This window comes from Bidens hawaiensis, unplaced genomic scaffold (assembly GCF_021521415.1).
Source record: "Bidens hawaiensis isolate Kalapana, Puna unplaced genomic scaffold, B.hawaiensis_p1.1 tig00063927_1, whole genome shotgun sequence".
NCBI lineage: Eukaryota > Viridiplantae > Streptophyta > Magnoliopsida > Asterales > Asteraceae > Bidens > Bidens hawaiensis.
In genome coordinates this window covers 38,658-65,742 of record NW_027506542.1, presented here as the reverse complement: position 1 = coordinate 65,742, position 27,085 = coordinate 38,658, and the positions used below count along the sequence as shown (strand labels likewise).

At 36.2% G+C, this 27,085-nt stretch overlaps 3 protein-coding genes across 3 annotated transcripts; 2 read left to right on the top strand and 1 right to left on the bottom strand.

The window, feature by feature from the left end:
- The first annotated feature begins 993 nt into the window (after positions 1–993).
- On the top strand, positions 994–6,447 carry LOC143618129 (MACPF domain-containing protein At1g14780-like). The gene is made up of 8 exons (XM_077090449.1): positions 994–1,407; positions 1,484–1,725; positions 3,119–3,320; positions 3,423–3,500; positions 4,473–4,656; positions 4,750–4,919; positions 5,424–5,488; positions 5,574–6,447. Exons 1-8 carry the CDS (start codon positions 1,174–1,176, stop codon positions 6,187–6,189), a joined length of 1,791 nt encoding a protein of 596 aa, XP_076946564.1. The 5' UTR covers positions 994–1,173; the 3' UTR covers positions 6,190–6,447.
- A 1,421-nt stretch (positions 6,448–7,868) lies between these two features.
- On the bottom strand, positions 7,869–10,454 carry LOC143618127 (heat stress transcription factor A-1-like). The gene is made up of 2 exons (XM_077090447.1): positions 10,166–10,454; positions 7,869–8,958 (listed from the first exon to the last, which is right to left on the bottom strand). Exons 1-2 carry the CDS (start codon positions 10,397–10,399, stop codon positions 8,203–8,205), a joined length of 990 nt encoding a protein of 329 aa, XP_076946562.1. The 5' UTR covers positions 10,400–10,454; the 3' UTR covers positions 7,869–8,202.
- A 2,063-nt stretch (positions 10,455–12,517) lies between these two features.
- Positions 12,518–12,934, top strand: LOC143618128 (chaperone protein dnaJ 20, chloroplastic-like). Its single transcript, XM_077090448.1, has one exon. It carries the CDS (start codon positions 12,518–12,520, stop codon positions 12,932–12,934), a length of 417 nt encoding a protein of 138 aa, XP_076946563.1.
- The last annotated feature ends 14,151 nt before the right edge of the window (positions 12,935–27,085 follow it).

The window sequence follows — 27,085 nt, the reverse complement described above, 5'->3', positions numbered from 1 at the left end:
TTTCCGGTCGAACCGGTGAACCGGTTCAGACCGGCTGGCTTTCTGGATACCGATCGAGCAGCATAGAACCGGACCGGTTGGTGAATCGATTCCCGGTCGGACCGGTCCGGTCCGGTTTTGACAACATTGGTAAATAGCGACGCCTATCAACTAGCATATGCCCATAGGATCCTCTCCAATTAAATTGCCCATGAAGTGTAGTTTGATTCAGTCAAGCTAGGGCATTTTAGAGACATGTTATCTTGCTTTACGAATTGGTCCTACAACGTTGTTTGTTGCCATGCTTTTTTTCTTTCTTGCTCTTGCTCCTTTCAAAAAATCTTTCTTGCTCTTGCTATTCTTTCCTATGTGCTTCCGATCTTGCTAGCTTTCCCTTGCTTTAACCGTAATTTTTTCTTACCAATCTTGCTATTCACTTGCTTTCCTATTCTTACTTCTTGTTTGAATGCTCTTCTTTTTTATATTCTTACTTCTTGTTTGAATGTTCTTGTTTTAGTATGTAAATGTTAATTAATAAATAAAGTTAGTTATAAAATTTATAATTAGAATATAATACTTTTTATATTGCAATCAATACAATTGATATGAAAGTAAAGGTATTAAATGTTAATCTTCATAAACAAACTGTATAAAGAAGGATTAAATGATAAAATTTCACAATTTCTAATTCTTTTTTCAAAAATTAATCTATGAAATAAACTAATTAATAATTACATATCTCTACATCAAAAAAAAATCTCACAGAGAGAATATAGACGTATAAATACATGTACACTTGTACATTGTTCAAAAACTTTTTCAACATGTATGTACAACAATAACACATAAAATTATTAAAAATAAAATCAAATAATGTCAAACATAATTATACTTTAAATAAAAATAAGTCATTATTTACCTATAACTTAAACGTTTTTAAATAAATACATAAATAATGTACAAGAATAATACTTTTATTACCAATTAAGGTCGGCTTTCCAATGAATACAAATAAGTTATAAGTCAGAGAGAGAATCAACATACGCAACAAAAAAACCAAACCAAATATGAAACTTCCAAGACATCACCACACAAATTCTCCAATCCTGTCTTCATCCATCACACACATATATTAAAACCCCATATTTTCCATATTCACAATTTCATTCTCTAAACCCATAATAATAAACAAACATGAGCGAAAAACTCGTTCAAAAAGCCATAAACAGCCTTGGAAGAGGCTTTGATCTCACATCTGATTTCAGGTTAAAGTATTGCAAAGGCAAAGACCGGTTAGTCGAACTAAACGGTAACGAAACCGAGCTTCGTGTGCCCGGGTTTGGTTCGTTTAAAGGCGTGTCACCGGATATTAGATGCGATAAAGGCGATAGGGTTCGGTTTCAATCTGATATTCTAGACTTTAATCACGTAAGTTTCAAGTTTATATTTTGTAAAAAAAATATGTAACGTTTTTTTAATCATGTTTTGATTGTTGTTTAATTAGATGTCGGAGTTCTTCAACAAAAAATGTTCGGTGCCCGGTAAGATCCCGAACGGGTTCTTTAACGCTATGTTCGGGTTTCAAAGTGGCTCGTGGGCTAGTGATGCTGCTAATACAAAGTATTTAGGGTTGGATGGTTACTTCATTATGTTGTTTAATGTTCATCTTGATCGATATCCGTTGATTCTTTCGGATGAAGTTCGTAACGCGGTTCCTTCGACTTGGGATCCACCTGCTCTTGCAAGGTAAGAAGAACTAATGAACTATCATAGTATCATCATTTTCATATTATTTTAAATATGTGAATCGTTACGTAAAAATCCATCAATAACCTGCTAACCAGCGAAATAGTTAAATTGTAGCTTGGCATATAAAGGAAAAACCATATTTTAATTGTCTTAAATAGATGAGAATCATATGCTTATCAATATTTTCATAGAAAATATTTGTTATTTAATTTGGAAATTAAATTAAGATACCATATTTTTTATAAAAATATTTATTGTTTTGAAAGTTTAATCACTAATTAAAAGATGATAAATTATAAGGTCAAATATGCATAACATGGCATGATCAGGTTGGTGGGTGTGTATTGATTCTGTGGAGGTGCAGACATGGTGGATTTTGTGTTTTTGACCCTATGACAGATGACAAAATTGGTAACTAATGACCAAGTCAAAATATTTGCACAATGTATTATATCATTATAACACATTATAATATTATATATGGTTATTATTATTATTATTATTATTATTATTATTATTATTATTAATATTTTACAATAAATACATCATGGTAAGTTATAAGTCTATTTAAGTTTGTTATTATTTAATTATATAGTTAATTTTTTATTTATGGATAATATCCCGGCAACTTTTAAAGAATTTCAGTAATGTCAACGATGGCCAGATAATTAAAGTTCTTTAATTATTTGACTGGTCATTACAACAATATCAATGGCTGATTTTGCGTGTTCATATTGAATTTAATTTTAATTAAAAGACATCCATTACTCTAATAAAATATTAGAAACTTTTATTAACTAGAAACAACATTAACCCAACACTTACCAAAATCAATCTAGTATCTTGTTTTATTTTCTTACACTCATGTGGGCATTTAATATATACCTGGTATAATATAACGAGCAATATTTTATCAATAAAAAGACATAAAAGCACTACGAGAAATCTTATCTGACACGACGGATCCTATAGCGATTTTGGCTAATATTTCATATTAAAAATTCAAACCTCTTTATTCTTTTTGCGTCGGTTTAAAATGATCAAATTACCTAACCGATATTTTGAAAGTTAACTAAGATTTTTTCAAACTAAATGAGAATTAATAAATGTAACAAATGACCATGACTTATACACAAGAGGTGGCATATGAGTAGTTGATTAGGTGTAGACATCAAGTACCACATACATAGAATTATAAAAAAAAATTTAGTTGAACCAAAATAAATCAAATCAATGTGACATGTTATTGATTTCCTTCTAGTAGTTTAATGTCGATGTTTGACACATTTTTATCATTTACTTTGTGCAATTATCCATAATTGTTTATAAATTATTAATATTGAATTATTGAATATACCTTTCTCTTTTCTTCTTCTTTTTTTTTTTAAAGATTCATAGAGAAATATGGAACACACATAATAGTTGGGATTGGTATAGGAGGTCAAGACGTAATAATGTTGAAGCAAAGCAAAACCTCTAACTTGGAGCCTTCACAACTCAAAAAGCACTTGGAAGACATTGGAGATCAAATGTTCAATGGCTCTTGCACTTTCTCTCCTCATCAACTTAAGAACAAGGAACACAAGAACAAGGTTCAATACTCATTAGGGTTTCTTTTTCTCGTCTTCAATATATATAATAAAAGATGAAGTTTATATAAATTTTAATTAACAAGTTTATTAACGTAATTGTAGACACCTTCCGCGTTCACAACCATTTTCGACCCAGAACTAATGCTCTACAACGGCTTCACGTCTACCACACCCAAGGATGTAGGTTTGATCACCATACACTAAACCAATATATACAAATATATACACCAAATTACTTTTGTGTACTTGCATGGGATATACCATTTTTTGTTTAGTCTAGGTGGTCCTAAGGATATGTTTTAGATCAATCATTGGTTCTAGTTGATCAATGTGTACATGTACACATCTTCAAAATGAGAGTTTTAAACCATTCACATTTGGGCCCACACCCTATGGCTTTTAACTGAGTGACAAAATAAATTATTTTTCTAACATCTATTTCAACAACTTATTGTGTAACAGTTTATGAGGTTTGTAATTACGTACAAACATTAGGAATATATAATTATATATAATTCAAAAGAGAGAAGTCTAACCAGTTTTGAGTTTACAAAAGAGTAAGTTTTGACTTGGTATAATTCTTTAGTTTATTATTTCAACGTATTATTTATTATATATATTCATATATTGTATCTATAAGATTACAAAAGACACGCTACCGTGTGAGGCAAGTTATATCTAATATCAGTTTCATATTTTTTTATTCATACGGCATTTTCTTTGAAGATGTGTAAACGCAAGCAGGTTCTTGACTTGGTCATGTCCACTGAATATTTTTAAGAATATACCTTTTTATTATTTATTTGTATTACACATTATAATTTCTACAATTCATATGTAGGGAAGAAAACAAAAAAAGCTTCGTACTACATATATGTAGTATTTCATGATACATTATGTTACATATCATGATATACGCAGTATATCAGTACTACATATATGTAGTATATCATGATACATATATGTTACATATGTGTGGCATGATATACTACATATATGTAAATATGCAATATAATTTTTTTGGTTTTCTTACTAAAAATAAGTTTTCTCGTAAATACGTATATGTTACACATGTAAATACCAAATTGCAATTATTTGTATAATAAACTATTTAATAGATATTTTTATCTAATACTTGCATGAATGGTGTAGGGTTTAAGTGTAATGTGTTCAAAGAGAGGAGGAGATCTTACTTCCACTACACATTTTGAATGGTTGTTGACGGTGCCGTCAATGCCGGACGCTATAAATTTCGACTTCATCCCGATCACCTCCCTCCTCCCTGGTATTCCTGGCAAGGGTTTCTTGTCGCATGCGATCAACCTGTATCTTCGTTGTATGGTTCATTCTTCTCATTTTTCTTAAAGTAAATAAATAAATGGTGTTATAATAAACGAATAATTATAATTGTTGAAAACTTGAAATGCAGATAAGCCTCCGATTTCAGATTTAGAATATTTTTTGGACTTTCAAGCCCATAAGTTATGGGCTCCGGTTCATAGCGAGCTTTCATTGGGCCCGACTACAAATAGAGCCATCAGAACCCCAGGCTTGAATTTTAACTTGATGGGCCCTAAGCTCTATGTTAACACCACACAGGTAAATACAGCATTGCTTCAAAGTTACCGTAATGATGGTTTATCGAATCGGTTTTCGGGTTATTTGAATCGGATTCGTCGAATTTAGAGTTTTTAAAATGAATTTGAAATCGGACCGAATTTGTCTTAGAACTGGAAAAACTTGTTCGAAATTGAGTTGACTCGTATAATAAACCGTATGATGGGAGAAATGGTAAATTTGTAACCCGATCCAATTTGATTGAATGGATACGGTTTTATTTTATAATACGATAAATTATATATTTATATATTTACTTCGGGTATTCGGGTTGGTTCATATCGAAACTAAGTTCTAAAACCAAATTAGGATTTATCTCTAACATGACTAAAATAACCAAAAAAATGAATTCAAATTTGTTTCCATTTGAATTTTGATATATACAAACCCGATTCGAATACTTAACACCCTAACAAGACTTAAATGAATATATATTTATTTTATCTTAATACTTAATATGCTAATATAAAAAACGGTCATTTAAAGGTCACAATATCGAAGAAGCCTGTAACTGGAATGCGACTCTATCTCGAGGGTATGAAATGCAACAGGTAAACTCTCTTTGTAAGCAATTATCAAAATATGTATATCCATTGCACATTGTAAGAATTCTTATAAAAACATTTTATATATCAGGTTAGCCATACACTTACAACACTTATCAGAGACGCCTGTTTTATTTAGAGATAAAATAGATGAATCTTTAAATTGGCGTGGATCAGAAATTGCTGATCCACGCTTTTATGAACCGGTTCAATGGAAGAGGTTTTCCCATATTTGCACCGCCCCAGTCAAATATGATCCTGACTGGGCGGTCCCAGGAAAAGATGCCTCGTTCATTGTTACAGGAGCTCAACTTCATGTTCAAAAGCATGACTTAAAGAACATTTTGCATCTACGGTTATTGTATTCTAAGGTTTCAAATTCATGCATTGCCCAATCGTCTTGGACTATAGGCCCGATCAATCAATCACAGAGGTCGGGTTTCATGTCAGCAATAAGCACAACATTGACTGGAAATCCCGAGAAAGAGTTAAAATCTTCTGATGTAGTTGTAGATTCAGGTGTTTTCCCCAAGGGGCCGCCAGTGGAGGTACCGACGCCAAAACTTTTGAAGTTTGTTGATATGACACAAGTATGTAAGGGGCCAAGGGACAACCCCGGACATTGGTTAGTTACCGGGGCTAAACTTCACATGAATAAAGGTAAAATATGCCTTCTTGTCAAGTTTTCGTTATTGAACATATGTTGAACTTAGTTAAATTGTAAGAAGTGAATTGAGTTTTGTTGTGATTATATTAGTTTGATGTACCTACAAAGGTTAAGGACTCAAAAGTCCATTAAAATGTTGCATATAATGTCATTTTTGTACATATTTAGAACCACTTAGAACTTGGTATGGTGAAGGAATGTTTTATTCTTTTTAATTTTTAATTTGTTCAATCTTTGTAAAAGTTTATTTTACTGTCTTGTAACTCATACGTTATTTAATATAATAATTTTCGTTTCATGATTTCTAGAAATTCAAGTGTCTTCACAATTAGATGGGCACAAATAGGGTAATTTGGCCTAATCGGTTTCGGTTAGAATCGATTCTAGTGTTAGTCTGATCTTCAAAAAAAATATATTTTTTTATGTTGTCATCGTTGTCTTTCGTTGCTGTTTACTCATTCTTGATGTTGCATTTCCGATTGCTTATGTGTATTTGATATTGAATCATATTTTGACCGGACATATGTCAAACATATTTGATAAATCGTTGTTAAAGTTAGCTTTCGTGTTTAGTATAAAATGAATGTCTTTTCGTTTGCAAATCCAAATCGTAAGTTATTCTTTCAAGCAAGTTTCAACTCCCCCGACATGTAGACGTTGGTTCAATGTGGCGGCACATTTAATGATGAGAGCTTTGTTCGGATCACCTAACATTTCACATAAATCGAAATGTTTCCTAATGTATTGGTTCCTTGTAGTTATGACCGCAAAAGCGATTAAGTTGCTTGACGAATATCCAACACCAACGAAATGTCCGCCTTTGGAAGCTATTTGAGAGGTTTTTGAGATCCAGAATATAGAGAGTGCTTTTGCTTAAACCAACACATCCAATATCTTTATTTACTAGACATGTAGGGCAAAGGCTAAAAAATGTCAATCAGATGTTCATATACCGGTCCCATAAATTGATCCTAGATACCCGATTTAAAACCAAATCATGGCCTAGAAACTCCAAACCGATCCCAAACCAACAACTTGGGTTGGTTCCTAACTAGTTCATGTCTAACCGGTCTCAATACTGGTTCTCGACACGTTTTTTTTTTCACAAGAAGTCACAATTCTATGCATCTGATAATGTAATATGAGCCCATGAACCAACAATTATAAATCATAACTAAGTAAGCTAATTGTTCAAAAACTAAGTGAGGCATAAAGCCCACATTAGGGAGCCTTTTACAGTCTTAACGGGTGAGTCACTCGACCATAAACCCAAGTAGCCAACTATCCAAGTCAAGAGTAGCCGAACCCAAGTTACCCAACTATGATGGTGAGTCGAACGATGGAATCACGACTAAAAAGGATGGTTCTCAATGAGCAAAGATGACTCTTAAGCCTTAACCGCCACTCATTAAAATGTATTGACAAACTAAGCAGCCCGTGAGGCGTGAACTACTTGAGATCGACTCATCAAAAGATTGAGACTACTAGTTTAAAAGACTCAAGTCAGAGCTTAAACGAGCTCGACCCAAAGTTAAGTTTAGATCAATGCCTATAAAATTAATAAATGATGACAATTTTTATAAGTAAAATAATTTTGCATATTAATAATAAGTATATAATATGTATTTATGATAAATAACTAAATAATATAATTTATATTATATATTTAATATTTATGCATAAACTGTTTTACATATATCCAAATTAAAAAATTATATATTTAATAAATAGTAAACTAGTCAAACCTAAACTGCGATAAAACGTGAAAAATTATATACGAGTTGAGCTTAATAAGTAAAACTCAGGCTTGAAATAAACCAAGCTCAAGCTTGAAGTAACTTGACCAAAATTATCGGGCGGATTATAACCCGCTTTCTCAATATACATTCATAACCCGAGAGCAGCCTCGAGAATCCAACTTCATTATAACACCGTATACAGAACATTACAAACAAGAAACTTGACGATAAGCATACAATGTAAACCAAAAATTAACAAAACAGACTTGGCGCGTAATACTAAAGCTAATAAGAATCGGATGATAAAAATACCATCAAATCTCAGTGTACGGTGAAGCCCCCCTTCTCGGTGACACAATCACCGACTTCTCAAAATCTTCGGTCAAAAAACCAAACTCGTGTTCATCATCAACATCACTAGCAAGAAGCTGATCCAACATGTCATCTCCGTCAGGCAGATCATGTAATATCAACGGATCGATAATTTCGGACTCGTTTATACCCACATCAAACGCAGGCCCGGGAACACAATCCATAAAAAGATCATCGACTTCAATCGAATCTTCAAACATCAAACTCGGTTGTTCAACTGGCGGTTGATATTTTACAATCGCACCCTCGTGCGGAAGAACCGGTTTCAATCTAGTTTTACTTTTCGTTTGCACCGGGGGCGATAGCTGACTGATAAAACCGGGGCTTTGCATTGCCATAACAATAAACGACAACATTTGATGTTGGTTTTTTTCCATACCTTTTAACTGTTCACGAAGAACCAACATGTTAGTTTTTGATGTTTCTTGATGTTGTCTCTGTTTCACAAGCTCCTGCATTAACGAGTTTTTATCGGTTTTGAGGCGCTCTACTTCTTTCCATAAGTTGGTGTATCGGGCTGTTTCGTGTCGGTTAACAATATTGAGGTCGGGCTCAGTTGGTTGCTGATGTGAAGGTTTTTGTTGCGCAGTTACAATCGTTGCTTTCTTTCGGTTGATGGTTTTTAATAAATGTTTTTGGCCTTTGATGAAACCATCATTTGCAAACTCCCATCGATCTGTGTCGGTTTTCTTGAATCCCTAAATCCATTGTAAAAAAAATTGTTAGAAATAAAGTAAAAAAGCCAAGAAATCGATCACAAGCAAAGTATCAATCTTTTTATCCCATAAATACCATAGAATATTAGAATCCAAATAAGTCAGAACACAAGCAAATGACTTATTAAATCAATCAGTATAATATAAAAGTAATTGAAGTAAAAATTCTATCAATTACAGTAGCAGCATTCCGTGGTAGACTTCAAGATAAAATTATGCATACGCAGAAAATAAGCCAAATATCACAGAAACTATGTAAAGATCTCAAAATGTTAATCTTTACTATCAATATGAAATTAGACCGGGCTGCCAAAACACGTCAAAAACGTGTTAAACAGGACAGACGAGACATGACACGATTAACACAGGTACTAAACATGAACAGGACACAACAAACTAATCCTGTCATTTTCTTCAAACACGAACCTGTTAAAAAACGTTTTACAGAACACAACCTGTTTAACACGATTATTATCGCCTATTTAGTGACACGACACGAGCCGAACAACACAACCCGTAACATTTTACATAGTTAACAATAACAAATAATAAAAATTTCCATAAACTAAGATCCATAATAATAATAATATAAATAATAATATCCATCCAACAAATATAAATATGTATACTTTCAAAAACATTAAAAACATAAATAGATATAATCGGGTCTAAACAGGTTAAGCAGACTAAGAAATAGAGACGAGCAAATGAAAACGGGTACCAATACCGAATCGACACTGAACTAAGAATTTTTGGTACCAACTCAGTACCCACTTTTTAAGTTTTTAAAAATCCTACGATTAATCGTTAGTACCCGCTTCACTGATTAATTTTGGGCTAATCCGTCAATGGCAAAAGCCGGCAAAAATCAAAATTTATCGGACTTAATCGACTCTTTCTGATGAGATTCGGGCAAAAAAAACGTGTGCGTGTATATAAAATTGAAAATATACATTAAAGTCTTATCCGACTAATCCCAATTAATCTCGACTATTCGCTAGTCCCCACCCCACCGCCCGACTAGCAATTTTTACAACACCGGTCGTGTCTGCGTCATGTTAACAGGTCCGTGTCAGAAATTGTCTACCCCTAAAATTACAAATTAAACAAATAATCCACAAACACTTTCAAATTCAAGTAATAATCAAACAAAACCCAAAACCCAAATCACTCAATTCAAGAATCTCACATAGATATTAAGCTGTCGTTGAAAACTGGAGTAATTGCTATGCTTAAAGTACTTAGGAAGCAACTCAGAAGTAAACCCTGCTTCATTCCACACAATGAAACTGTCATTAGTCTGACTCCAAGAAATTAACGCATCGGTTAACGGGTCATCCACCATCTCATAACATTTGGATAAAAACGGTGCGATTGATGATGATGACCCATCTGCAGATTCTTTTGATGATTTCTTAACCATGGGTTTTAATTTGTGTTTGGTTTGTGATGTTGTTGAAATGGGTTCAGATATTATTATTATTGGAACCCTAAGACGTTGACGAAAACAAAGACTTGTCAAACAAGTTGGGATTACTAGATCGACACATAGAGTGATAGGGTATATATGTTTGGGCCGATATACTAAACTTAGCAATTAAGTTTTCTATCTTTGTTTTGGATTTTTTAGCCCATTTTAGCAATTTAAAAGGATGAATTAGGAGGGGGGGGGGGGGGGTTCATGTTTGAGTTTTGACCGGGTAGAGGAGGAACCAGTTTTGACTGGTCCATCGTCAGTTTCGGGTATGGTTTCTTTGAAAAACTGAAACCTGATTTATACCTACTAGTCGGTCAGATTTTGGGTTAGGTTCGTAATTGGGTTTTATGCCCACCTCTATGATAAACTAATTTTAAATTATTGAGTTAAGTGCAAGTTTTTTTTTTTAGTTATGTTGTTTTGTTTTGTTTATTTAACTTTCAATAATCCTTAGTTTAACTGACAAACGGTAGTTGGATTAAGTGTAAGACAAGATGTATTAGGGTTTGAACTACACATTATGACAAGAATTTTATAGGAACCTCCTAGGGGTCTCGGTTTGACTAGGACAAGTGTATGCCATTAATAGAGGAGATCACCATTGTTCTAGGATTCAAACTTGGTAAGATGGATTGTATGCACGTGGTAAGTCTTTTGGAGTATTCCGGCAACCAGTTGCACTAAAACCATTCAAAAAAAGCCTTTTGGATGGCTCACTACACATGCTTGTTCGGTTGATAATCCTCACACTATGGCCACTTGGGCGAAATCCAATACTACTAAACCTATTGCACACTTAAAGTTACACACCACGCAACCTATTCCTTTGATTCCAACCGATCCAAGTCATGCCCTGACCGATCCTAACTTGTGTAATGAAAAACGAATTCATGGCCTACAGGAAATGATACGTCGGAAATTGTGCCTTGTCCCACAAATCACCTGATTATTAGATACATTTGGTTGGTACACAGACAGAAGATAAAGAATACAAAATTCTCTTATTATCATAAACATAAACAAAACTAATAGTACGATTGTGTAAGGCACACTAAAAAGGGACGGTGTATGTGAAGAGAGAGAAATTTTGAAAATAAAATATGGAATAACTTGGGGGAAGGTGCATATACTTTAATTACAAAAACTCCCTCGTAGAAAATCATGTGAATGTGTAATAAAATTTGACCATCGTATTTTAAACGACTACAAAAGACTCAAAAATACATGTAGGGGGTGTTTGGGATTGCTTATTTTCATCGACTTATAACTTATTAATTTTTCAAAGAGTTAAAAGTTGTTTAAGATTGCTTATGTTGTGAGATAAAAAGTTAATAATTAGTCACAATGCTATGACTTGTTAACTTTGGAAAACTTATAATGACGTGAAACAAAGAATCCTAAACACCCAGTAAGGCATGTTCGGTTAATAATTAAAATAATTAAATAATATATATATATATATATATATATATATATATAGGAGTTGTTTGGCAATTTTATACTAAATTATTAAGAGCTTTGACTGATTAAGAGGTAGCATTTGAATCATTCAGTATTTTCTAAAACTTAACCGTTCATGAATCATTAAGAAGTGTTTTTTTAATGAATAAGAGTCGACGCTCAACTTCTGGCCGGTTCAGATATACGTTTTTAATTGGAATTGTTAAGTAGCTATTGAACAGTCAACCTAAGATGATAAATATTTGTTCAAAATAAATTATTTTTTATTAGGTTAGATTAAAATTAAAAATGGAGAGTGAAGAAGCTTTCACTATCTAAACAATCTAAGCTTTAAGACTAATTCCAACACTTAAATCTATGATATAATAGACACCAAATATTGGAAACTTCCACAAGGACATCACAAACTGACACTTTTTCGTTCAAAAGTGTCTGCTGTTTCAAGACTCGTTAATATTATGATAATAACAATGCTACCTCACTCGTTTTTTTTTTTTTTTTTTTTTTTTTGTAATATGTATACACACCCAACATCTCTTCATATTTATAAACATCAACTCTTTCACTTCTTCCTTACAAAAACACACACAAACCATACTCAATATGTCTCTTACCCTTAATATTGGTGTCAAGACCACAAGTATCATATCTTGTAAAACCAAAGAATTGCAAATAACTAACAAAAAGAACTTGTACCAAGTTCTTTCTGTTGAGTCCCAAAATGTTAGTTTCCATGATCTCAAGAAAGCGTACCGAGCCAAGGCTCTTAAGTTGCATCCGGATGTTTGTCCAACGTCTAAAAAGGGGGAATGCACCGAGCAATTTGTGGAGTTAAGGGAGGCCTATGAAGTTCTTTCGGATCCACAAACTCGAAGAATGTATGATTTGAGCTTGGTTGGAGACCATGCTTGTGGCGAACAAAAGGTTAGTTTTTCGAGAATGGTGTGGGAGATGCAACTTGATGGACTCAAGCAACGATCGACTGTTCGTCCCAAGAGAAAGAGTATTCGTTTCGTGTAAAATATTAGGGTTTATCATTTTTGATGCTACATGTATTGTTTATTTTATTCATTATAATTCAAATTCTTTTTAATTCGTTTTTAGGCTTATGGTAACTAGTTAATTTGAGCTATAATCATCCCTATTGTCGAGGATGTATTTATGCAACACATGTAATGGTCCTAGATTTCAAGATATACAAGTTCTTAAATTACATTATAAACATGAGTGTGTACATGTTAGACCATGCGTACTGGAGGCTTTATGGAGGCATTATGGGGTCATAAAGCCTGGGAACACCGCCCCCCCCCCCAGGCTTTATGAAGGCGTTTTGGCTAAGGATTTTTGAGTGGCGTTTTGTATAAAACGCTGGTGGAGACACACAAATTAAAAAAAATAAACAAATTAACAAATTAAGTTATGGAGGTTTTATGACTGCACCCTATTTTTATAAAAAGCCATATCTCTGACTTGGCGTCACGTGACGCATAATGTCTGGCGATGAGGCTTTATGAGTACTCGTGGTCTTATATGTAGGTAAGTACGTAGAATCCAACGTCAACTCTTTGTAATTTGTATTGTATTGTATATATATTTTTTTAAACATAGACTAATATGTCTTTTTATATATCTTATTAACACAAACCAAGCTACATCTAGACTAATACTGTATTTATCTTTTTCATAGTTTAATGTATGGACTCCATACTCGGTTCTCTAGACTTCCAAAATCAATTCGCTTTTACTTTATTATTTTTTAATTCTTGTATTGGTAATTAAAACAATATTCAACTTAATTCTAGAGCCTGTCAAAGTTGATTTACATTATTGGAAAACAAATAAATATGTGACAATGCGATTTTTCTTCCAAAACGAAGCTATAATACGAATACGATATTGATATTTAAAGTTGTGTGACTGGAACGTTTAAAGTTACGAAAATAGATGGGAAATTGTTTTACGTGGATTGAGCGATTGACGCAATGTAACGCTTTGATGCCACACTATGCACTTGAAGCTACTTCAAAGCCTGCTTAGTTTTTGAAGATGGAAGGTTGGTTCGGTGTTAACAATAGTAACTTGCTACCAACACTGGTTGTATTGTCTCAATCCGTTCTAATGAGTAGTAGGAAGTTCTGCTTACAATTCTTGTTGGTGCATAATAACCTCCAAGAGAAACAATTGACTTTGATCACGATCTAGTTGACCCATCGAAAAGAGGTCGTCGAATCCTCAATGTACAAGGTCTCTAGGGCTGAGCACGGTTCGGTTTTTAGATGAAACCGAAACCGAAAATTCGGTTTCTTCATATATAAAAACCGTTCGGTTTCGGTTTTTCGGTTTTTGGTTTTTCGGTTTCGGTTAGGTTATATTCGGTTTTTATTTTTTATTTTTTTATTTTTTCTTGTTTTGTTTTTTTCGTTCTATTAATTGTTTTATTCAACTAGTTCATATGTAAAAAAATAAATATTAACATTTCCTATTCCTTTCACAAACTCTAATTTCTCTTACAAATCTATTGAACCAACAAACTTCTAATTTGTTTCGGTTGTTGTCGCATATGGCTTAGTATAAATATATTTAACAATCATTTAAATTATTTATTTTAATATAACAAGTTAATCGGTTCGGTTCGGTTTTTTTCGATATTTTTGAAATGGGTAACCGAACCGAAATCGAAATTTCGTTTTTCCAAAAAAAACCGTTAGCCGGGATGCCGTGTTCATCAGTGAACTTGCTATGAAAAGGGCTTCGCGAGCTGTGGAGTTGATGAGCTATCTCCCGCATTTGTGGGACCCTCAATGCGAGCTCCTTTTGCTCCGCTCATGTATGGGAGTTGGAAAGTTGTTGTTTGGTCTCAGAACATGCCAACCTGTGTACGTAGGGGAAGCAGTTTCTGTGTTTGACAATGGCCTTCGGGGGGCGATTGAGGACATCGTGGTTTGTGGTGGTCCCTTCTTTGGAGATTTTCAATGGAGGTTGGCATCACTTCCGACTCGTTTTGGAGGTTTGGGTTTATGTTCAGCTTCAGACGTTTCTACTTATGCGTTTGTGGCCTCGAGGACGCAATATTGGGAATTGCAAGACCACATTCTTTGAGGTTGTGGTATTGATGGGTTTGACTCCGATTATGGGAGTGCGATAGATCGGTTGCACATTTTACTTCCCGATTTTGACGTTAGCGGTTTCTCTAATAAAGACACCGCCCCCCTAAAGCCCAACATGCTTTGGCCAGTGCCCTTTATAATGGAATCATCAAGAGTTTGGAAGTGAAGTTTGATTTATCCCCTCGTCAGAAAGCGGTGTTTGAGTGTCTTTGGGCTCCTCGGGCTTAAGATTTCTTAAGTGTTCTCCCTATTGAAGGATTGGGCCAACATATGTCGGCTTTGGAGTACCGGGCCATCCTGAAGTATCGGTTAATGATCCCTTTGTTTCCGGTAGATGAGCCGTGCCCGGTTTGCCGTAAGGTTTGTTTGGATTCTTCTAGCGAGCATGCGGTTCACTGCAAAGAGTTGCCTGGTTTTAAGTACAGGCATGATTTGGTGAGGGATGTTCTATGCGATGTTCTTAAACTAGCCGGAATTTCGGCTAAAAAGGAAGCCCCCGTAAACTTTCTTACGGATCCTCAAGAAGGAAGATCTACATTACGACTGACCGATATACTTGTTTTTGGGTGGGTAGGGGGAAAACACGCTTGTGTCGACCTCACAGGAGTGTCCCCTCTTGTTGGGATTAGGGATACTAGATTTGTAGCAGGCCAGGCAGCATTGAAGGCGACATCGGGCAAGGTTGCTAAACACGAGAGAGCTTGTTTGGAGAATCAACACGTGTTTATCCCATTCGCCTTTGACACTTTTGGTTTCTTAGCTCCGGATGCCGTGGACATTTTGAATAGAATTCAGAAAGTTGTGTATAGTAACGTATTAGCCCATAAGAATCAAAACTTTGTTTTTAGTCGGATTGGGTTTGCTATCCAAAAGGGGGTTGCGGCGCAGCTTATTGCCCGCTTACCTATCATTTCATTGTAAATCGTTTGAATGTTTTTATGACCTATAATGTTATGATGTGATATAAAAAAGAAAAAAAAAGAATTAACTATACGAATGGCAAATTTTATCGAAACCACGAACCTTCCCTCAACAAATCAACTTTAGCGTCAACCTAAGAAAAAAAGAAAAAAAAACCTTTTAGGATATTAAATTGGGTCGTTATGTCCCACAAATTGACATAAATACATTAAAAAGGACCAAATTTCATTGTTCAAAAACTTCTGGAACGAATTTAAAAAAGACCGCCTAGATTCTGTTCTCACGGATTATTTTCACACAAGTGCATGATCATAATTTAACTATACCAAAGTACCTTGTTAAAAATCATAATACTATTTTACTCTTCTTCTATAATCACGAAAAAAAAAGAGAGAATGTTAGGCGACGTAAATTAAATCTTAGATAACACAATAATAATGTCATGTTGATTGTGTAACAATTACATAATTCCTATATCAACTATGAACAATAGAGATGCTAGCTTATAAAGATTGATTTATGGACATCATATAGCACTCTTGTGTTTTGAACGCATTGAATGTAGATAAGCGAACTCAAAAAGTAGGTATGTTTGAACATTTTAAGAATTAATAATTTTTTTTAACCAACTCTATTCGATTAAAAAAAGAAGACTTAAGACTTTAAAAGTTATTGATTACTTTAAACGTTCACATACCAAATACTACAACTACTTTAAAAGTGATTCGAAATATTAACTCTACCGTTTAATATATAATGAAAAATAATCATTATTTCGTATCAACGTTTTTTTATCTTAAATTCAAACAGTTATTTATAACTAATCAATTAAAACTGAGAGACTGAGGATAGACTTTGTTTGCGTTCTAGTCATTCAATCTTAGGCGATATATCCTACGTACCAGTAGTTCTTGCTATCAGTACGATTTTTACGTTTGTTCTAGAGAACAATAATCGTTATTTGATGACAATGTTTGTAATCTTAAGAAGAATCATATATAATTAAAAATACAAATAGAGCTATGTTGTGTTAACCGGCCCTTATTTAACTCGATCAAGTAACTAAAAAAATGACCTACAAATCAATTTCTTTAACCATAAAGGAACTCATTATCGAAAAACTCACACTACTAGAAAACGGACTATCATTGATGGATACTTACTAATGAACAATATTCGTCAATAACTTCGAAGGATTTTCGAGTGCAAGCGAGTAAATCTAACAATAAAAAAAACTTAGATAAAGTGTTGGTAATATGCTAGTACTCGCGACATATTACCGTTGGAATATTACCTCATGTTTAAACCAATGTTTACCGACATACAACATAAGTAGCCCGTTCTTGTTTGAGGATAAAGCGTTGAATTGGATTGATGCTCAGACTTTTTAGTCAATTTTCAGTGTGTGAAGCATGTAACCGATGGATAGTCCATCAGTAATTCATTGGATTCCAAGATAAAATTTTGGATTTGATTCATCGTCAAAATTTTTGGCATTTTGTCGGTGTGGTGTGTATAGCTAACAGATTATCCGTTGACACTAACTTTCTGTAAATAGTAGTTCAAACTTCGCTTATAATCGTCGAGTATAGAATTCAATCTAAAAATGACAATCTTACTATAGTTTAAAATATTGCACCTCTTTGTTTGAATGTGGTTTATGGGAAGGGTAAATGGCATATCGTTGTTAACATGTTTGTTGAAATTGGTCATCTCCGAGCTTATACACTTAGGTTGTGTTTGTTTTTGCTTATAAGGTCTACACAGAGCCTATGTCTGCGGGTGCGCAGACATAAACTCTTGAATACTGTTTGTTAAAAAAAAGATCTAAAAACTACTTTTATGATCTTAAAAAATAAGCTAATATTATCATCTTCACACTTCTTCACAATTCTTAACATCATACCAACACCCAATGTCCAACACCACCACCACCACCATCCACCGTCCGCCGCCGCCACCACCCACCGTCCGCCACCACCACCGTCAACCACTCACCCCCACCACCACCCGCCACCACCACCACCATCACCCACCGTCTGTCGCCACCACCACCCGCCACAACCATCCACCACCACCATAGTCCACCACCCATTGTCGGCCACCATCACCGTCCACCACCCATTGTCGGCCACCATCACCGTCCACCACCCACTACCACAACAGTCCATGACCACCACCCACCACAATCGTCTACTGCCACCCACTTTCATAGTTAGTACACCACTACCAATTATTTTAGCAGTTTACAAACGTTAAATGACTTTTATCTACTGAAATATATGATAGGTAACTAATTTTCAACTTATGTAGACGTTATCCAGTTTATAAAACAAACAATATTATATTTTCAGACTGTAGACCTTTAGACCACATCTTCAGTTGCATGCATTATATCAGATGAAATCAGATTGCAGACAATTTTTGTCTTAAAAAACAAACAACACCTTAGTCATTGGTGCGGATTCTAACTTTAAACGTAACATGTATGTGTGAAAATCTAATTTAGAGGCAGATCGGTACCAGAAGTTGGTTTTCCCATGTGTGCATATTCTCCCAATCGCACGGATGTAAAGATATTTTATGTGTTGCCCAAACCGAACTATTAAAACTTGTAAGCTCACATGTAAATATATATACTCCGTAGTTCATAATTTTATATGTTGCTCTGTCTATCCAGGGCATTCACATTGTAAGAAATATATATGTTTGCCAACTTAGAATTGAAGTTTCTAATTTTTAAAGTTGATAATTACGTTTACAAATTCGATATTCAAAAACATCAATATATCTTTTAGTTTTCCATTCGTTATACAAAATAAAATATTTATAGTCTTTTAAACAAGAAATTTACACAATTAATCCCTTCGTGCGGACTAATACAATTTTTATATTAGTCATGCTCCAACAAGTGAACAAAAAGATCGCCAACTTACTCTGAGCATGAGTCGTCAGCATTGAATGGAACGACAACTATGATTATTTATGTCTCTTATATTTGAATTTAAAATCTATTTATATTCTCCATTGATATAATTATATTTTGGCCTTTTGGTTGTTTATATGACCTTTTCCTGAACTTCATGTACAGGTCCTATTGGATGTATGCTTATGTCCTCAAGCATATGTTGGGACACAATCTAGAGAGGATTGACTTCTTTTATAACCAAAGATATGATCGAATCTAAAAAATAATAAACGTTTTATCCTCCTATAAGCTTTGAATTGTTGAATATAAATTAATCATGGGTGATGGTCAAGGATTGGGATCTTCTGATCTCATGCTCTTAGGTTCGAAACCTTACTCAATGGGTTTTTCGATAGTGGCGGGTTTGTTGGGTTTATTGTGGAGGCTCGATTATTTTGGGTCCGGTTCAAGAGAACTATGGAGCAGAAAATTAGAGATCAAATGGGTTGGCCCGATTTGTTTTAATTAAAGCCCATATTAGTTGTCTTGGTGAACAAGTAGAAAACCCTAATCTTGTATCTATATATTTAGACTTATACTTGTAATTCCTCATCACGAGTGAGGCATTAGCAACACTAAAATACCCTGGTTGCAGCCTGTGGACGTAGGTCAGTTTAGACCGAACCACGTTAAATCTCGCGTGTTCATCTTCGTTTTTATTTCTCATGCAGGTTATATTGTGTTTGTGTGTGTGTTGAAATACCCGAATCCCTAACAGTGGTATCAAAGCCGAGGTTACGGTTACACACGGGAGGAACACGATCGCTAGAGAATTTGTTTGGATCGAACTAGGGTTAAGTTTTTTTTTTGGGCAGCCGTCCATTAAAAACCAAGATTTTCGATCGGAGGTTAGTTGTTCACCATAGTGCCATACTCGCTGTTTCTTTGAATTCATCACCAACAAAAGATTAATAATAAACAAGAAAGAAAGGTGATCTTGGAATTGTTCTTTCTAGTATTTGTTTTTTTGTGAGATTCACACACAGCCACCACGACGCCAAGTAATATCAAAAAGTCAATAAATATTTGTTGAGTGTAATCATCCCAAGAATAGAAAAGAAAAGGCAGTAGCTTTTTTATTTTTATTACATCGATCAACAGGAATAAGAAAGCAATTAGATTGCTTTGTTTTTTAACCATCTCTGATCAGAAAGAAAGCTCGGAGCAGGTTCGTGTTTTTAGTTCGTTTCAGTTTCTAATTATTAATTTGGTTTGGGGGTGGTTTGTGAGTTTGCAACGGGTTTTTTGATTATCGAGTTTTGACGCATTTGTCGGGCAGTTTAGCCGGGTGGTTTTGTTGTGGTTGTCAGGGGTGTTTTTTTATCCAAGTTTTCGTTTAGTCATTGTCATGGCAGAAGACGGAAAAGTTATGATACAGAAGTTTGATGGACAGAAGTTTGGTTGGTGGAAGATGCAGGTTGAAGCGCTACTTTGTCAGAAAGACTTGGATGTAGTGCTAGAAGATAAAAAACGAGAAAAGATGTCAGAAGTAGATTGGAAGAAGTTAGACAAGAAGGCTCGGGCATGTATTACTTTGTCGTTGTCGGAAGATGTGGCATTTAACATCTTGAAGGAAACCACAGTGCGTGGTATGATGGATGCACTATCCAACATGTATGAGAAGCCCTCTGCAGCAAATAAGATCTATCTTATCCGAGAGCTAGTGACTACAAGAATGAAAGAGGGTGAGTCTATTGCAACGCATATTAATAATCTCAATTCGATCCTGTCCCGCTTAGTGTTAGTCGACATTAAGTTTGATGATGAAGTTCAAGGTCTTTTGTTATTATCCTCTTTGCCTGGCAGCTGGTCGCAAACAGTGACTGCGGTTTGTAGTTCGTCTACAAAAATCACTTTTGATGGGATTCGGGATTTGATTCTTGGAGAAGATTCAAGACGCAGAAGTTCAGGTGAATCACCAAGTAATATATTTGTCACATAAGGTAGAGGTAGGGGAAAACAACGAGGCAGTGGGAACAGGAAGAGGAGTCAGTCTAGGACTCGTAAAGATATTGAATGCTGGGGTTGTAAAGAAAAGGGACACTTCAGGAATCAGTGTCCAGATGATAAGAATGAAAAGGAAGAAGTCAACACTGCAGAAGAATGCCTAGAGAATGAGTTTTATGTTCTTAGTGTTGATGATAATGTTGATTCCTGGGTCATGGATTCTGGTGCTTCATTTCATGCTACCCACAGCAGTGAAGCATTGCAGAATTTGAAGGAAGGTGATTTTGGTAAGGTTAAACTGGCGAACAATGATGTTCTTAATGTTGCGGGCATGGATGACATGAATTTAGGTACTTCAGCCGGTTCATGGACCTTGAAGGATGTCAGAGTGATTCCAAGCTTAAAGAAAAAGTTGATTTCGGTTGGGCAGTTGGATGAACAGGGACATGAGGTTAAATTTTGGAACGGGCAGTGGAAAGTTGTTAAGGGAAATCTTGTCATAGCTCGAGGAAGAAAGAGGGGTTCATTGTATATGGTTAGTTTATCGTCTGAGGGAGTGACCGACCCAGTTCAGAAGAAGACCAAAGTCCGGTTCACAGAGTCTAGTGGGCAGAAGAAGGTTTGTTTTGCAGGAGATAAATTCAGAGCCACATGTCAGATTCAGGTTGAACGTGCTAGAAGAGGTTCAGAAAAACCAGTCAGAGGTTTTCGCGGCAGTGGGAGCACTGGCAGTCAGTCAGTCAAAGCTTTAGCCAAAGCTACCAGACAGTGGGTTAAGAGAACCAGTATTTCAGTGGTTAAAGTCTCTCCAGAAGATTACCTGCTTAATATAGAGAGTGTTGTTTGTTCTCAAGGTATTCCAGGATTCGGCAGTTCGTGTAAGTGGGAGCCGGTAGGGACAGAGAATGAGTCAGTGGTAGTTGTAGCCATGACTGATGTGTTGGAGTTCGGGGGAGCTTCAATGGGCGTTCAGGTTAACTGATGAGAAGGCAGATGCAACCAGGAAGACGAGGAAGATTACAAGAGATACAAGCGATCATCGGTAGGCAGTTTGAAGATTATCAAGCCTCCAAGTGGGAGATTGTTTGGGTTTATTGTGGAGGCTCGATTATTTTGGGTCCGGTTCAAGAGAACTATGGAACAGAAAATTAGAGATCAAATGGGTTGGCCCGATTTATTTTAATTAAAGCCCATATTAGTTGTCTTGGTGAATAAGTAGAAAACCCTAATCCTGTATCTATATGTTTAGACTTGTACTTGTAATTCCTCATCACGAGTGAGGCATTAGCAACAATAAAATACCCTGGTTGCAGCCTGTGGACGTAGGTCAGTTTAGACCGAACCACGTTAAATCTCGCGCGTTCATCTTCGTTTTTATTTCTCTTGCAGGTTATATTGTGTTTGTGTGTGTGTTGAAATACCCGAATCCCTAACAGGGTTTTCTCCTTGATGGTATTCCTGGACGAATCAGGCCTAAAGCGTCAAAGTCAGTATATATGGTTGACATCCCGTCTCAGAAATGCTCACTCAGGTGTTAGAGTTAGTTTCAAACGTTCAATTTTTTTTAAATATGAATGTATGTCATGGCAGTAAACTTTCAAATTGCTTTGGTTTTAGAGAAAGAAATGTTACTGGTTTAGTTATATATAAAGATCAAAGAAGTTTGTGTGGCATGGGTCACGGATAGACGGAAGAGAGGGAATGAGTGAGAGGTGATGTGGAGAAAGTACATCCTGTGCAAAGCAATTAATAACATCTTTATGGATTTGTGGAGTCATTTTGCTATTTTTTTAAATGCATTTTGTGGTATAACTTTACCAATTGATTCATTTAGGGGGGGGATGGTGGATGTGATGGCATCACTCATCACACACCCTACTCAATCAAATAGTGTCACATCACCAACCCAAAATCCATCACATGTGATGGTTTTTACTAGGGGTGGTTGTATGGTGTGGTGGTGTGTGATGGAATTTTTTTTGTTTTTGTTTTTTGCAACTTAAAAACAATATATATTTTACTAAAACTTAAAAAATAAAAACAATAGTTTATTAGAACATAACTCAACTTAAAATTTAGAAATAAAAAATAAAAATTACAATAAACGTCTACTACTCGTCTGAATCCGGAAATTCCAAACCTAAAGAACCTATATGCTCAACAAGATCCCATTTCAACCGATGATGAAAATCTTCATCCCGCAAGTTTAATTGGACATCATCGGGAACGGGAACTTGAGTCGGAGGATCCGGTACCCAATCTGGAGAAATTGCATTTCCATATTCTTTTATCAACATATTGTGTAATATGATGCATGCATACACTTAGCTAGAGATCGTGGGTTTTTTCATTGCACGAACCGGTCGACTGAGTATGCACCATCTGCCCTTTAAAACACCGAAAGCTCTCTCGACATCTTTTCTTGCCGATTCTTGCAACTTCTTGAACGCCTTTTCATTGGTCTCGACAGGAAAAAGGCTTTCACAAAAACAGACCATTGCGGGTAGATACCATCGACAAGATAGTAGCCACGTCTGTAATATCTCTAGTTGACAAAGTATGGACAAAATGGTGCGGTGCCATCTGTTACGCTCTGAAACAACGGTGATGTAACATCCTAAAATTTTAATGATGAATAAAGAAAGTTATGTTTAGTGATTTCGCGTTAATTAATATCGGGTAAGGAGCGGGCCATGGACTTGGATTAATTGAAATAGGTTAAACGAGAATGGGCCTTAGATCCATGGGATTTCAAGGATATAAATATCCCCTAAACCCAAAAATATCTTCATTTCCACCACTTTTCTAAACACACTCCAAAACACACACACCACACACCACCCTCACCGGCGGCCGAGGAGAGAGAGAGAGAGGTCCGAGAGAGAGAGAGCGGTTAAGCAAGTAAACGAGATCCAAACAAGCTCAAAAAGGTATGATTCTTGATCTTTGAAGTTTAAAGCTCCGAGCTTTTTAGTGTATAAACGACCGAAAATGGTCGGGAAGCGTAGTGGGTGATGTTGAACCATAACAAGGGTGTTAAAATCGCTCGAAATGCTGGTCAGAAACCGAAACAGCGGCTGATCTGGGCAACTTTGCCTGCAACTGGGCAACTTCGCCTTCAAAGCGATAACTTCGCCTGCAAGCTAAAGTTCGCCTGATGAACTTCGCCTGCAAGCTAAGTTCGCCTGATGACAACTTCGCCTGAGGCCAAGTTCGCATAATGGATAACTTCGCTTACGGCTAAGTTCGCCTGATGACAACTTCGCCTAGAGCTAAGTTCGCCTGAGGTTTAACTTCGCCTTAAGCTAAGTTCGCCTAAGGTTTAACTTCGCTTAAAGTCAAGTTCGTTTAGAAAATAAATTAAAAATCTAATGAAAAATGTGTTAAGACAGTTAATGGAAATAAAATTTTTCCAAGCTGACCTGGCAGCTCGACCCCAGCCAGGGGCTCTGCCCCTTGGACCCTGCTAGGGGCTGCCGCCCCTAGACCCCGCTGCCAGGGGCGCTGCCCTCGGACCCCCGTTCGTTGTGGGCCATATAAAGATAGAAATACATTATGAGAAGTGATAGTTAATTGATACGTATACTTGTTATACAGTTAGCCGTGCACAACTGAAGAAAGGGATTACGATTAACGGTGAACGTAACCGTGTTCAGGTGAGTTTCTAGCCCCATTCCTTGTTATGTTTTCGGGGCTGTGTGCATACTCGATGTGTTGTTAATACGCTTATCCTAAGTGATAAGTGTATGCCATATGTGATATATGTGATAGATATGAATGATTGCTTGTCGGTACGCGAACGATCTTCGGATATTGCGCGTACTGTCAGGTTAAAAAATAAAGGTACGAATATTATATATCGAAGATGTATGAATATTTCAAATGAACACTTGTCGGGGCGTGAACGATCTTCGGATATTGCACGTATCGACAAGGGGTATGGTTAAATGAATGATGTAAAGAACGCCTAGAGTGTTCTTATGTTCTAATATAATTATCGTATATGTGAAGTATGTGTATATAGGTACACGAATGGCATGTGAGTTCTATGTTCGACATGGTAAGTTAGGATGGCAAATCCATCTAGCTTCTGTCGGACATAGACTCGGCAGGTGATGGCGTAGTTAAGGACTGTGAACCTTATACGTGCTGGTTTTGTAGCATAGGGGAGGACTGCGAACCTCGTACGTGCTATGAATTAGGTTGCAACATAGGGAAGGACTGCGAACCTTGTACGTGTTGTGGATGTATGTCAGCATAGGAAAGGACTGTGAACCTTATACGTGCTGGTTTTGTAGCATAGGGGAGGACTGCGAACCTCGTATGTGCTATGAGTTAGGTTGCAACATAGGGAAGGACTGCGAACCTTGTACGTGTTGTGGATGTATTATGGTATAGGGAAGGACTGCGAACCTTGTACGTACCATAAATGGTGAACATAGGTAAGGACTGCGAACCTTGTACGTGTTCACGACCTTGAGTACGGGTATAGACGGCGGACTATGATCGTACTCTCGGTAGACTGAGGTTAGTGATTGTAGATATGTATGTATGTATGTATGTATGGTAGCAAGTAGGTACGTAGAACAGAAGGGTAACTAATGATGTACGGATATGTATCTACGGATATGTATGTATGTGTATGTATTGTATGGCGTTCGATTAACTAGAACTCACTCAGCGTTGCTGACTTTTAGTATACACGCAGGTGAACTGATTACAGAGTTAGCATGAGGATGACGCATGGCATGGTTTGAACGGTTGGCATCTGAAGAAAGAAGAAAAGATGTTTTAAATATAAAGTTTTGTGTTATGGTATCGAAGAAAAGATTTAATATTTTGTAACAAATGATTGATGTTTTGCATTCCGCGAAAGGTTTTACTAAACTCTGATTTGCAGAACTGTGTTTATGAGTAAATCCGACGCTAAAGTAGGGCTACCGGGTTCGGGGCCTTACAGGTGATGTGTACAGAACAGTGATGTCGTTGTTTGAGCCGGGAACACCAAAATAAGAATGTCAGATCCATAAATCATTTGACGCAACCGCTTCTAGTGAGATGGTCGGTCGTTTGATATCACCCCTAACATACGCCCCTCGCAACTCCCGTGGACAATACCTCCAATCGATATGTGTACAATCGATGCTACCGAGCATCCCTGGAAAATGCCATCTAGCCTCGTGCGCGGCGTAAAGACGTGTAATTTCGTGTCTTGTTGGTTTTCGTAGAAACTCTTTGCCATACAAATTTATAATCGCGTTACAAAAGAATTGTAGACATTCACGTGAAGTTCTCTCAGCCATTTGTAAGTATTCATCGAATTGGTCGGGTGGGTTACCTGTCGCTAGTTGACGAATAGCAGATGTGCATTTTTGAAGCGCCGTAAAACTTCGTTTACCCCTCGCGTCGTAAGATTCTTGAAACCATTCTTCGTTTGCTTCGACGTTGGCTACAATCTTTAAAAATAAAGATTTCGGCAAACGAAGCGTTCCATAAACGTCTCGTCATTGTATTTCGGCTCCTCCACAAAATAGTCGTTCATTAGCACGTCGTGGGCATGTATACGATCACGCTCCACCATTTTTTTCTTTGGACGGCTCGGGCCTTCAAGTTCGTTATATAGCAACGGGAACCATTCAAGAATCTCATCGTCCGAAGACGATGAGCTATCGGTGTCTAAGGACATCGAGTGTTTCGGAAATGCCATATTTTTTTGTTGTGAATGAAGGGGAAGTTTGAGAGTTGGATTTGAGTTGGATTTGTGTATGTTTTGAAGATATATTGTAGTTATTTATATAGATAAAATATGTTTTTTTTTAATTTTCCCAACCCTCAACGGTCATCCCTCCCCCCCCCCCCCCAACGGATAGATTTCTTGGTTTCCACCCCCATCACACGCGTGATGGCCATCACGCAAAGGACCTCCATCAAGCTTGATAAGGGAGTGGCGGCGGTGTTCAAAAACCCATCACGCATGATGGAGCACCCATCACGCGATGCCCCGGGTGCTCTTATCTCACAAAATAATTTTACCAACTCGAAGTCGTAAGCCTTCTCTCGAGTTGTAGTTTTTTCTTGCAATAGCACTAAACCCTAAAGAATGTCAATTAGTAAACATTGTTTATATGCATTTTTCACTAAGGATGAGCTTGGTGTCGAAACCGGGTACCAGAAATATCTATACAGAAAATCCCCAAAAATGGATACCGATACTTAAAATACTTGGTA

Excerpts from the sequence above, each read along its gene's own strand:
- LOC143618127 (XM_077090447.1), bottom strand. The coding sequence starts at position 10,399 with ATGGTTAAGAAATCATCAAAAGAATCTGCAGATGGGTCATCATCATCA. Across the intron at positions 8,959-10,165 it reads AACGACAGCTTAATATCTAT|GGATTCAAGAAAACCGACAC; the intron begins GTGAGATTCTTG and ends CAATGGATTTAG.
- LOC143618128 (XM_077090448.1), top strand. The coding sequence starts at position 12,518 with ATGTCTCTTACCCTTAATATTGGTGTCAAGACCACAAGTATCATATCT.
- LOC143618129 (XM_077090449.1), top strand. The coding sequence starts at position 1,174 with ATGAGCGAAAAACTCGTTCAAAAAGCCATAAACAGCCTTGGAAGAGGC. Across the intron at positions 1,408-1,483 it reads ATATTCTAGACTTTAATCAC|ATGTCGGAGTTCTTCAACAA; the intron begins GTAAGTTTCAAG and ends TTGTTTAATTAG. Across the intron at positions 1,726-3,118 it reads GATCCACCTGCTCTTGCAAG|ATTCATAGAGAAATATGGAA; the intron begins GTAAGAAGAACT and ends TTTTTTTTAAAG.